This window comes from Strix uralensis, chromosome 4 (assembly GCF_047716275.1).
Source record: "Strix uralensis isolate ZFMK-TIS-50842 chromosome 4, bStrUra1, whole genome shotgun sequence".
NCBI classification, from domain to species: domain Eukaryota; kingdom Metazoa; phylum Chordata; class Aves; order Strigiformes; family Strigidae; genus Strix; species Strix uralensis.
In genome coordinates, this window is record NC_133975.1 from 10,479,845 (window position 1) to 10,492,566 (window position 12,722).

Sequence of the window (12,722 nt, forward strand, 5' to 3'; positions counted from 1 at the left end):
AACATGAGTTGTGTAAATGTAGAGTAATATAGCATGCCTCCTTATTAGTCACACTTTGTTTATTTAAGTGATCAAAACATGCAGTGTAGGTTTTTGAAATCAAAGATGCTTAAATGTTGCATAGTGTGTAGGTAATTAAAACTGAATCACTGCTAAAATGGTTGTTGATTTTTATGTGGTTTCTCTTTAATGGAAAAATTTTGGAAATTGGAACACATACTGTGTGCCTTTCTTATGTACTTGGGTGCTTTGATTTCTCTAGAACTGTTTTTCACTTTTGAGAGATTAAAATACAAAGGCAGAAACAGGATCTCAGAGAAGGAAACCTTAAATGTCAATGTAATTATTGTTCACTCTGGTTCCTTATGGCCTCCAAAGTATGAATAAAATTAAGATACTGTGTTTGAGCAGACACCAGTGTGTCCAGTCCGTGGTGCTAATGTCATGCAAAATTTTTTAACAAAGCTAGTCAATGTAGGTATTCAAAGTGTAAAAACAAATAAAACCAACCAACCAAAACAAAAAACCCCAAACAAACCATGTAGGTAGCATGCCAAAAATCATGCTGTGTCCAAGTAACTGTGTTTAAAAGGCAGAAATTCCTAATTCCATGCTCAGCTCTGTTAGACACAGCTGGTAAGAAACGGACTGCCTGGTGGTCTTACTTGAAAATAAGTAGTGGTGCCAATTACTGTCCCTGTTGTATGTTGGAGCACTTTATGGCAATATGATAGTACTCTATTTGATGAGTGGTGAGGGAAGAGCAGGGACTAGATAGCAGTAGACGTTTATTCATCTAATTCTTAAGTACTTATCTAATCCCTTTCTTCTTCCCCACCTCCCTGTGCTGTAAAAACCCTGAGGCAAGTGCTTAAACTCCTCGCACAGGACATTAAATAGTATGATTTCTCTCTAAAGTACTTCAAAGCAGCCATCGTGTTCAGTTTTCTTCTGTGTGAGGTGGTTCAAACCCATGTCTTGCTTCCAAGAGAGTATCAGACCTAGCCAGCTGTATGCTGTCCTTAGCAGGAAGCCCTGACCCTCTTTGAAACTGTGTCTTAGAGTGACAAGTCTTGCAGGTATTGAGTGGCTGAATAAAGTGCATGGAAGGCAATATGGTTCTGAATCTTCCCTGGGACAAATGAGGCACAAATTCTGGTCCCTATTCTAGATTTTAAATAAAAATAATAAAAAAAAATACACCAGTCATTTGTAATAATTGCAGTTAAGTGCTACCTCAGTAGAGCATCCTAAGTCATGTTCCTTGAAGGACGTTCTTTGTGGCCCTGTGAATCCTACACCTCAGCTATGCAGTGGCACAGATTTAATAAAAGGTGCCAGAAATGTCCTTGTAGAGAAGATCTGCAACTTGGGGTAAGAAACTCTCATGAAGGTGAGAAGGAGTTTCATGAATGAGTGTCTTAAGCTTGGTAAATGTATAAAATGTCATCTTTCAGTTCAGCTCAACAACAGAGGGTCCCCCAAAGCAGTCACCAAGTCCAGTCTGGTTAGTATATATTTAAATATGTTCTGGCTGCCTAACAGATCAAGCTCCTTCAATAGCTTGAAGTAAATTCCTGTCCTTCAACAAGATACTAATTGGGCCTAGGTCTGGCTGTTTCAACCGGGACATTTATTGGGGCTGTATGTAAGAACATAGAGAAGTTGTAAAGAAGCTTGTCTAAAGAGTCTAGGTGTCTGTAGGGTTGTATGCAAATTGAATAAAGGGGTTTTTAAGCTCACAAGTTGAGGTGAAATACTGCAGTCCTAAATTAATTTTTCTCAGGTGTGTGAGCATCCTAGTCCTAAGCTACCCAGGAGCTCTGTTCCGCAGTGTAAAAGTAGGGAGCTGGACTGTGTTCTCCCAGATTTAAGGTTGTTCTGTAAATATTAGCCGTTGTTTCTTTTTGATGACAATGATGGTAACTGGTAAATATTTTTAGGAAAGTGAACATTGATAACACACTTTCTTTTCTCATAAATATTCTAAAAATACAGGCTTTGTGAAAGAGATCCATATCAGCTTTATCAACGGTTGGAACAGCAAGCTAGAGAATATGTGCTTGAAATGAAGGTTCGTCTGCTCAGACACTTGTCACTGGGATCTAAAGTTGCATCAACATTAGCAATACAAGGGCCACCGCAAGCACATCAGTTCATCTCACTCCTACTTGAAGAATACAGTGCACTCTGTCAGGCAGCATGTACAATCAGCGCCTTTCTAGTTACTCTGGTAAGACTGAAAAAGTCACCTATATGCTTCTGCTTGCTAGGGATAATGCTAGCAGAGCTGTTCTGGGCTCTTTCTTCTGTGGTTTGTGAAATATGTTTTTTGTGTGTGCGTGCTTGAGGACAGGGAGATTCTGAAAATGCAAATTTAATTCTTCAGAAATGTAGATTAGGCATCTCTTACAGCAAATTGTTGAAATGATCTTTTGTTTGTAAAGAAAAGGTGGGATGTTGTTTGTGGCACTTATTCTGAAACTAATCTTATGTAGAACTACAAGATTTTAGATAATGCCTTTGAAAATGTGTGAAAGACTTCTCTGTTAATCTTTAATGGTCTCTTGACAACCACATTTAAAGGACACAAACTTTTACATGTATTGCTAATTTAGATTGTTTCAGAGTTCAATTTTTCTTTTCCCTTCTAAGCAAGAATGGCTACTTGAGAAGATGATCTCTTGCCTCAGAATTAATCTGTGATGTTATTTATTATTTCTGAAGTTCTTGTTCTTAAATGCCTGTTCTGTCAAATAATTGTGATGTTAGACTTGGGATTATATTGTCAGGTAGAAAATAAGCAATAGCCTTAAAAATCTCTTCTTGAATAACTGTCCATCATGAGTGAGTAATACAGTAAACAAATTCTGTAATTCTATTTGTTTAAGGGCTGAGAAGGTTATTAATCCCGTTTTGTTAATAATCCTTTCCTGTACATCCTTTGTTAATGTGCTTATCCTGTGCATCCCTTTTCTTGTGTAAACTTTGCGCAAAAAAAAGTGGATACACTGGTAAATTTGGGTTTTATTGCCAATTAGCTGAAAGCGACTGTCTAGGTATATAAAAAGAAGAAAACAGTAGGCAGTAACAAGACTATGATGGCCACAGGTGAGAAGGGTATAAAATGAAGGGGAAGCAGAGTGTTGTTACTGAGGTAGGACTGCTAGTAAAATTGAATGGCAAAGCAGGAAGATGTTTCTGTTGAGAAACTTGAGCATATCTGATGCTTTTTTCTGTTGTCAGTACTCTGTATTTGCTGTTGTCTGTATTGTCTTCCCCAGCTTTCTCTTAGATACAGATGTGAGGCCATTGCCATCTCCAGTTTATTGGCTGCTTTAATAGTCATCAAGTCTCTAACAAGGTGCTTGACAAAAGATTGCTCTTCAGGTTGATTTGCCTTGGAACTTAAACTTATTCAGCTGAAAAGCAGATGGATTACAGTACAAGTGTTAGCTTTCTCAAAGTAGATCTGCCAGTAATGAACTCGTTAGTGCCAGAATTACATAGCTGATCAGAAAATAACCTTGTAATATTTTTTCCACTCGTTGTTATTGTGAACTAGTAGTCATGAAAACTTAGTAGGTATAAGAGACTGAGGTAATAGCCATGATGAGACAGAAGATGTTTGAACTTCCTAATCTACCCCTTTTCTGCCAAAATTCAAAGTAAAATAAAATTCCTGTTCTTTTCTAAAAAACAAAGCGTAAGAAAACAAAAAATGCCCCAGATATTTCTTGTCCTTTTCCTTCTGGAGCCCAGTAAGTACTGAAAACTTAGTTCCACTAAGCTGAAATGTGAGAATGTAGGATATTGCGTCTTGTCATACATTTCTTAAATGTATTAAATAACCTTTTTATTAACTAGAGTAGTATGTCACAGCTTTCAGTACAGGTAGTATGGTCACTAGCCTTTTCAGTATGCATGGTTGTTTTCTCTTAAGATACCAGTGCACTATGGAAGAAGGAATCTTTTTAGCTGAAATAGGTAAAAAACAGTCAAGATCTCTAAACCTAGTGCAGCCTTTTAAAGGTAAAACCTTCGCATGTAGCATGCTATACAAAGGCATGTAATGCCTTGAAGCTCCACCTGTGAGGAGCTAATTTCTCAGTGAAATTATGAACAGCTAACTAGCAAAGTTTAAGAGCAGGAACTAAAAGCTTTGTGCCCCACCAGGGGATGACAGATTATACTGGCAGCAAGCTGGAAAGACTGTGGTCAGTACAGAAAAGACCTTAAGTACACAGTATAACAGACCAGAAGGGAAAACTTACTTGGTATTTCTTTGTGAGAAATATTGTGATCTGTGCAATCTGATACACAAGATTTTGTAGATAAGTGTTGACTGTTTTGTTCACAGCATAATATGGAAATTGCTTAGGAAATCAACCTTTCTCGGTGTTGACCCTTGAGAAATTATTAGTAATCTGTAGAAATCTTCAAAATACTTAAGGCATAATATTCCAAGTGAAAGGGTATGTGTCTTGTGCAATTCAAGAAGGGTGGGTCGTGGTTTTTTTGTTTTAAATAGTAATAAACCTCCAAACTTCATTCTCTTTTCGAATACTGATAGTCTCGTGTATAGTTCTGATATAAATACGTATTTAGTTTTTAACCCATTATGTTTAACAAAACTTGGAAATTCCAGAGTATTCTGGTATTTCAGGGTACTCAAGGTTACAATGTGTAGAGCTCACTTGCTGATCTGATAGCCAGAATGTTTGCACTTAATTTTGCTGTGTGGGCGAGTCCTGGTATAGAAAACCTGTGTACTGCTGGCTATATGTGGGAAAACTTACTGACTTGAAAAAATACTATGTCTTTGATTCTTATGTTTTGATAATAATAGATTTAAGTTTTAGGCCTTGAAATTGCATACAATTATGTGTTAACCTCAAACAGAAAAACATTCTGTTTAGTAGAGAAGCTGTTGGACTATTGTCTATTTAGAAAACTTTGTTTTTGAAGCTGTACTTGGAGAGAACTGTTTACCTAATTTATGTCAGTTTTGAATAAAGATTATAGCTTGCCATCATATATGTCTGTTACTAGATAAGTTCAAAGAATGGAAGACTAATCAGAAATAGACAGTTGTTTGACAAGAAAACCTGAGAATAACTGGTTCAGATCATAAAATACACCCTTCAGTGCAGAAAAGAATGGAAGCTTTCAACAACAGTCTGATTTTTCTTTTTGTTTTCTAATCCATGACAATTTAGAAAAACAAAGAACGAAGCTATGGTTATTTAAGTCATTAAAGAATTACTTAAAATTTGAGTTTCTGGGTATTAAAACTGGGTAAGGTCTGAGCTGGATAAGCCATCCTATAGGTTGGAAACTAGATTTAAAAAAAAATAAATGTTGCTTCAGACATAATTTTTCTTTTGCTTTTTCTACCCCTGGCTTATTTCTGTTTTGTGGTTTTTTTTGTTATAGGAAAATGAACATTTGAAGAAATTTCAGGTGACATGGGAATTGCACAATAAGCATCTGTTTGAAAACCTGGTATTTTCTGAGCCACTCTTGCAGAATAGCTTGCCAACATTGGTGTCACAGCTAAGGTAGAGTTTAACTTTGCTTTTGTAATTTAAAGGAGAAGTGAAAACCCATGTTTGCAATCACAGTGTTTAAAAAAACATTCTTGTTGATCTGCCTTGAGAACAATATTGAGCAGGCTGCTGTCATAACTTGCTTGTCAGAAGAACTGCTACTTAATCTGCTTACATGTACATTACCTAGTAAAATGACAGCATCCTATGAAAATGCTGATGGTATGACTGAATAGTACTGTTTTCACTTGTCATCAGGCATTGCTACTGTCTTTACAGCTCTACAAGTGAGTTAAAGCCTCAATGCCTTTGTGCTTCCCACAGTGTACAAATAACTTAATTTTGGACTTTTAAGCAATCTTTTCCTTGGAGAAAGCAAAAGAAACAAAATCCTTTGCGATATATGCTTGTAGGTCTGATGGCATATTGCTTTTCTTGGGGCTTTAAAATGTGTATTTTGTAGGAAGGTTCCTCTGCTTGTAATTTGTGTACCTGCAAAGTGTTTGGGTTTTTTAGGAAGTAGTTATTAATTTATAGAAATTAAATTCTTTATCCTAAGTCCAAACATTTTTAAAGTACAGTCATGGATGGTTTGTGTTGACCTCTCAATGTTGTTTCTGATGAATAGGGTTTCATGCTCTGTGTACATGTGCCTTAAAGGTATTGTCTTGGGTATTTTTCCATGGTACAAGAGCAGTTTGATTAAGTCTGTCACAAGAGGTGTTTCTCACAGTGAATAAAGAGATTTCTGATGAGTTCTCCTTTTGCTAGTAGATGCTAGAAAGGAAAGCAAGGAAAGGGAAGAAAGCTTAATTGTTATCAGGCTCAGCAAGAAGTCTAAGGTCCCTCAGAAATAACTTGTCTAGTTAGTTTACATGAAGCTGGGTTGGTACTGAAAGCCTTTCTTTCCTTTTTTTTTTTTTCCCCTTTTCTCCAGGCGGGTAATCCTGTTGCTACGCTCAATAGCATGTTGTTCAAGCACGTATTTTCCCAGTGATCTGTGTTTGACTTCCCAGTACCCCTGTCACTGACACTGTATCCCTCAGTCATCTCCATGCTATCTGACAAGGCTTCTCTGTATTGTTTTCATTTATCTGTTGTTTTCACCTGCTACTGCAATTGAAGTCTGAGCAACAGAAGGTGTTTCTCTGCAGAACTTCACTGTAGTGACAGTTACCTTCGGGGCTTAAATATGATGAAGTCAGAATCTCTTCCTGCAGGAATTTCTTTTCCAGTTAGCTAGCTAGCTTTAAGGCTGTTTCACATAAACTGTGGTTTTGCCTAGATTGATTTATGTGATCTATGCTTTCTAATTTATATAGTGTATGTCTTGTTTTTCTTTGGTAAACATAGATTATGTCTGTTTTCATGGACTCCCAGGGTTTTACTGCTGGCTTCTCTGGGTCTTGAAGTAAGAGAATTAGGTGGCCTTCCCTGAGAAATTTTTCTGGAGGATAATCTGCCTTCCATTGGGAATTAGTGGAAGAAGGCTCCATCAGAGAGGCCTCACATGGAGAAGCAGGGATCAGCCTATTCCCCAGATCATTTGGTCAGTAGAGAATCATTTGCATGCAGTAGAGAAGGGGTTGCCAGAGTTTTTTTTACAAAAGAGCATTGACCTCATTGTTTTCTTTTCCTGAAGAAATGTGAAATAGCATATTGGCATCTCAGCTTCACTTAGATTTTGGTTGTTTACCCTTTCTCCCATCCCTTACTCAAATTCCTGAATCTTTTGTGCATCTCTGGGTTTTTCAGAATATATAGTTGGTGTGCTGTGATTAGTTCCAAGGATGCTTATCAGATGTCAGACCAGGAGAGATGTTCACTTAGGGAGGTTTAAACAGCAGCTGTGTGGGGATGCACATGTCGTATGAGGAGCGGCTGAGGGATCTGGGGTTGTTTAGTCTGGAGAAGAGGAGGCTGAGGGGAGAACTCTTTGCCCTCTACAACTACCTGAAAGGAGGTTGCAGAGAGCTGGGGATGAGTCTCTTTAACCAAGCAACGAGTGATAGGACAAGAGGTAATGGCCTCAAGTTGCGCCAGGGAAGGTTTAGACTAGATATTAGGAAGCATTTCTTTACAGAACAGGTTGTTAGGCGTTGGAATGGGCTGCTGAGGGAGGTGGTGGAGTCCCCATCCCTGGAGGTGTTCAAGAGGCGGGTTGACATAGTGCTGAGGGATATGGTGTAGTTGGAAACTGCCAATGCTAGGTTAACAGTTGGACTAGATGATCTTCAAGGTCCTTTCCAACCTAGATGATTCTGTGATTCTGTGACATTACTAGCTGATACAAGATCAGCTGTGTCAGTATTTCACAGGACTGATTATCTACTCAGGATAAACTACCAGGGTCTTAATGTGTTCTGTCTTGTTCTGCTACCCAGTCAACACCTCTGGTTTGTTTAGGAGGCACACTCAGTTGTACAATCTGCAGACCAGCTGCGAGAACTGTCTGTATGCTTATCAAATAATCAGCAGACCTTTTAGATCAGACACAGCATTCCATAAGGCTGTGTTTTCATAGTCAGTATTTAAGGAAATCCAGTCCTTTCATAGTCCTTCCTGATGCAGGTGTCTATATGAAGGGTTTCTTAGAGGTTAAATATCTTGAGTTAAAATGCTTTTGATTACATGCAACCACGGACATGCTTCCTACACTCAACGGATTACTTTATTGGGGTTTGGAAATGAAATAACTAACTGACATCAGGGGCTTTTCTGTCTTGGGGCTTATCTGTCCTCTTTGCTTTCCCTGTATGGGATGGAACAGTGCTCAGGGTATATGCACGGCTTCAGTTAAATGTTGTTGGCCAAGAAATTCTGGGTTCCTGATCAAGATACATAGGCATACAGTAGGATCTGTGTCAACAGGTATGCCTGGAAGATTCAGTTACTGTAAAGTAAGCAATTCTTGTTAAGTTTTACATATGTGTGATGCTTTCTGTTATCTTTTTTTTTTTTACTGCTGTCCAGGAATATATTCCGCCTCTGTTTACAGGACTGAAATATTACCTAGATTGTTGCTTTATACTTGCCTTGAGAGCTGAAAGTGTATTTACTTGTAGAATGTTAACTTTTATTCAAGAGTTAAAATAAAAATTGAAAGTGTAAATGCTGTGGCATTGCTAACCTAAACTTTTAAAAATAAAGTTCTCTTGCTTCCAACTGTAGAGTGTATTTAAAAAAGATTTTGTGCACTAGTGTTTGAAAGAATAGTACTACTCAGCAGCAGTTATGAAAAAAAATTGTTGACTTCTGTACAGTAGGGATCAGAATTTCACATAATTGCATAATACCATAAACACAGGCTTCAAGAAAGTAAATCATGATCTTGTAACAGGAGTTGACAGTCCTGATAGTGAGGACTGATGCTGAGGAAGTGTGGTATCCTAAAGTCACCGTGTCACTTCAAATTGCTTTTTGTATTCCACCAAGCATGGGCTTCCCAAGTTGTTAATGCGCAGGATTGCTTATGCACCCTTCCGAAGTGGTTGCGTTGCAGGTTCTGGGCAAAAATAACAAAATAGAATCAGCTTGAATTTATTGGCAAAGTCATGCTAACAGCTGTAACTTAATGCTTACTGAGTTGTCTGTTTGCTCAGCTCTTCATTATACTTAATTGCCGCATTTAAATTAAGGGCTTAGTCCTTTGCCAGATGATAGGCCAGCCTATGTATTTCTTAGGTAGGGTTAGTATCCTGTTGCAATGGAAATCTACAACAAACCTTCCTGAAATACTGGACCTGGGCTTACATATCAAATTTTGAGATACTTGAATTTTGTTTTTTGGTATTGGCACCACAGAACCTCTCTGCCTAACTAATTACCAATCAGTTTTCTCTTAATTACTGAGTACGAGAAATATTGAAAAGCTTCAGTTTATTTGTGTCAATTTACAGGTCATGACAATTCAGTGTGCTTTAAACACATTATCAAATAGAATTTTGTCTTTTTATTTATTTCTGAAGTCAAGATTTCAGGAGTTTGCTTATTTACTGAAGAATCTTTGTGATGATGCACTCTATTAGATTTTTCAAGAAATTTGCTGTACAAAAATGTAATAGGAGAGACAGTTTTACCTCTCTTTCTACTATTTCTGGGGCTCCTTACAGAGACAGTCATCAGTGAATGGCATAACCACATTTTGAACTTGATGCCACTCAAGTGTAGTAGATAATTTGCTTGCATGCAGTTATCTCACTTGCCTCATTCTACAGCACTTTCCCCAGCTGTAACTCCAACTCGTCTGGTAATCTTTTTAGCATTGATCATGAGAGTTCTGATTAACAAGATTCTGGCTTTATTTTTACTATATAGCTGTTCAGTAAATAGTCAACATGTATATTTAGCCCATCAATTTTGGAAGGATAAATATATCAAGCAACAAAATCTGAATAAATACGGCTCAGTAGGTTTGACATCTGGTTGCTCGTGGGAAAGAGGCTCTAGAAATGTTGCACTTCCCACATTCTTGCTATTGTTGGTTACAGAACATTGGAACAAGCAGTTGTTGGATATTTCTTGAAAAATGACTAAAAATACTCAATTTTGGGATACAAGCAGCTAAGTGGGCCTAGGTGTATCAACAACACTTTTTTGGTCAGCAGAACTTAAAAGCATGACTTTTTTTTTTTTTTCAGTGAAATGCCTTTTCTATAACAACTGCTATTTGAACTTCTAGGCTTGGAACAACACACGATTCCTGTAGCGAAGATATGTATAGTACCTTGCTACAAAGGTATCATCAGCTGGAACAGGAAATGGGTCAAGTTGCTGAAGCATGGCTTGAATGCCAGAAAAGAATAGATGATTATGTTGATGAACAGGTAAGAATCATGTAAACAGTCTCAGGACTGATTATGTGGGGAGCAGCCCATGCAAGGCTGTGCCTCCAGTGAAGACTTTATTTAGTATTTTTATCCAGATCTTTGAAGCAACAATATGTAACTTCAGAGCAGAAAAGAACACTAACATATCAATACTTAATGGTGATTGTACAGAAATATCATCAAATTGTTGAAGCGGGTTGTTGTGCCATTGTTTAGAGATGGTCTTTGAACATTTTTGAATGACTTTAGCTTGTAGATTACCCATAGCACAGTAATCTGAAACTGTTTTGTAGATGTCACTAGGAAAAGGTAGGAAAAAAGAAAACCAAAAACCCACCTGACAAAAACCCTTAAGCTTCCAAAATAATAGTTGCACTAAATGAAATTGAGAAAGAGATTGCTTCTAAAAACTATTGCATGTTGCATAGTGTGATAATGACCTTTGTACAGCTGTTAAAATCAGAATTCCAGAATCTCACTACATAAATGAGACCTCTGAAGTTATCCTTTTTTAATTAAGTATATGTTCTGATAGCTGATTCTTCTGAGTTTGTGCTACGTTTTAGAAAATAATCATGTTGTTGTGCTGACTCCTACATTGTCAAGAGCTTAATTTTTGAAAAATAGCTGTTTATTTCGCAAGTGGTTGGTTATAGTCTTCCAAAATTGCTCATGTGCTTTTTGTCTTGTGTTTAAAGAAGCGGAATTTTTTTTAGAACACTTCAAGATAGAGTTTTGAACACTGTTTAGTTCAATCTTAAGTATACTAGAAGAAAGAATATGTCTTGAAATAACTAAAGATACAGAATTTTATAGAACTTTTCTTGTATTCTGCAGTTTTATGAGCATTAGGAATATGGACATCCAATTTGAGATTTAGCAATGCTATGTTATTCCTATAGGAATAACAGTCATATTTTAAAGTCTTATAGCACACTGTAAATGTCCTTCAGAAGCTTTTCCTGTGATGAAGATTTAAGTGAACTTTTACCATTAATTTCAGTACCTTCAAGATGGAGACAGGACATGACTAATTTTAGAGATTATTCTGTATTTGGGGTGTGCATCCGTGAGCTATCAGTTATGAAGTTTGCTGTTGGTCTGGTTGCTTTTGTGTACCTAAATAGTTGATTGCAGCTCAGTAACACTTCATCATCTCCCGTTTTGTGCTACTAGTCATTTTCCCCATGGTGTCAGGGTGTTGTGGCTGGGTGATACTGCCTCTCCAGTAAGAAAGGGAGCCCAGTTCACTTGTCATCATTCACTTACTTTTCCAGAAGATGGCATTTCTGTAGAGTCACATTCATATCAGGACTCTGACTGGTTGATTTGCAACACTTCAAAATCAACTCTTAACTTATTTTTCTGTATTTTTGTGTATCAGGTGACCATGGAACTGCCACAAGTACTGTCTTAAAGCATTTTTTTATCTGCTCAGTGAAGCCTGTATCCTGATGCAAACAAACCCTTCTCCCATTTGGGGAAACTTAATATGATGACTTCTTATTTCTAATGACCAAAAAACCTGCAAGGGGGGAGGTGTGTAGAGGAAACAATTCTAAAACCTAAACCATCAAATTTTAAAGGAGATATTTATATTGTTTTTTATATGTGGAAAAAACATTGTCATAGTTGTGCCTTAAACCCCGTGTTGGTGATAACCTGTGTTAAACTTTCTTGATCAGAAATACGTCATTCACTATGACCATCCTACCTGAATTTGCAGTGATATTTTTGTCATCAAGGTAGAAATCAGAAACCTGGCTACTATGGAAACTGTAGGTCTTAACAGTGAATGCATGTTCTCTATTTTCTGTCTCTTCTTGGCTTAACAAAATTGTGAGGTTTTAGTGCTAGTGTGACAGAGGTTAGAAAGCAGACTGTCACAGAGAAAAACATAAGAATGGTCCTCATTTATCTACTGTGGAACTCTACCAAAACTTTAGACAGGGCGTCAGCAGAGATAATTAATGGACCCTCCACTACTGTATGTTATGTTACTTGTTCTTGAGTAAAAAAGCTAATAGCTTTTACAAGCAATACAAATGCTACTTTTTTTTTTAAGACTATGCAAGACAGCTGTGTCATGCACAAACATTCAACTTAATACAATGATGCGTGTGTACACTGTAATAAAATTTAGAATAAGGGTTCGTTCATATCAGCACCTGTATTCATCCCATGTTAAAATCTGAGGAAGATGTTTAGGGTATCAGGAATACAGGAGAGTTTAAATGTATGCAGCCTGTACCTCCAGATCCTATTTTTCCTACCAAATTTAGACTATGCTCAACTCGGAGGTCCTAAATATATCTGGATCATTTCCATAAGTAATGGCTAGATG

The 12,722-nt window shown here is 37.3% G+C and overlaps 1 protein-coding gene across 4 annotated transcripts in view; it reads left to right on the forward strand.

Moving 5' to 3' along the window:
- FAM193A (family with sequence similarity 193 member A) overlaps window positions 1-12,722 on the forward strand; it is a 79,349-nt gene that overhangs the window by 38,249 nt on the left and 28,378 nt on the right. For all 4 annotated transcript variants that reach the window (XR_012628622.1, XR_012628623.1, XM_074865617.1 and 1 more), the window contains 3 exons: window positions 1,999-2,233; window positions 5,437-5,561; window positions 10,231-10,375. Coding sequence is in view for 2 of the 4 variants with exons in the window: in XM_074865617.1 (XP_074721718.1) it covers window positions 1,999-2,233; window positions 5,437-5,561; window positions 10,231-10,375 (505 nt within the window). In the remaining 2 variants the exon portion in view is untranslated. The remainder of the gene's footprint in view (window positions 1-1,998; window positions 2,234-5,436; window positions 5,562-10,230; window positions 10,376-12,722) is intronic.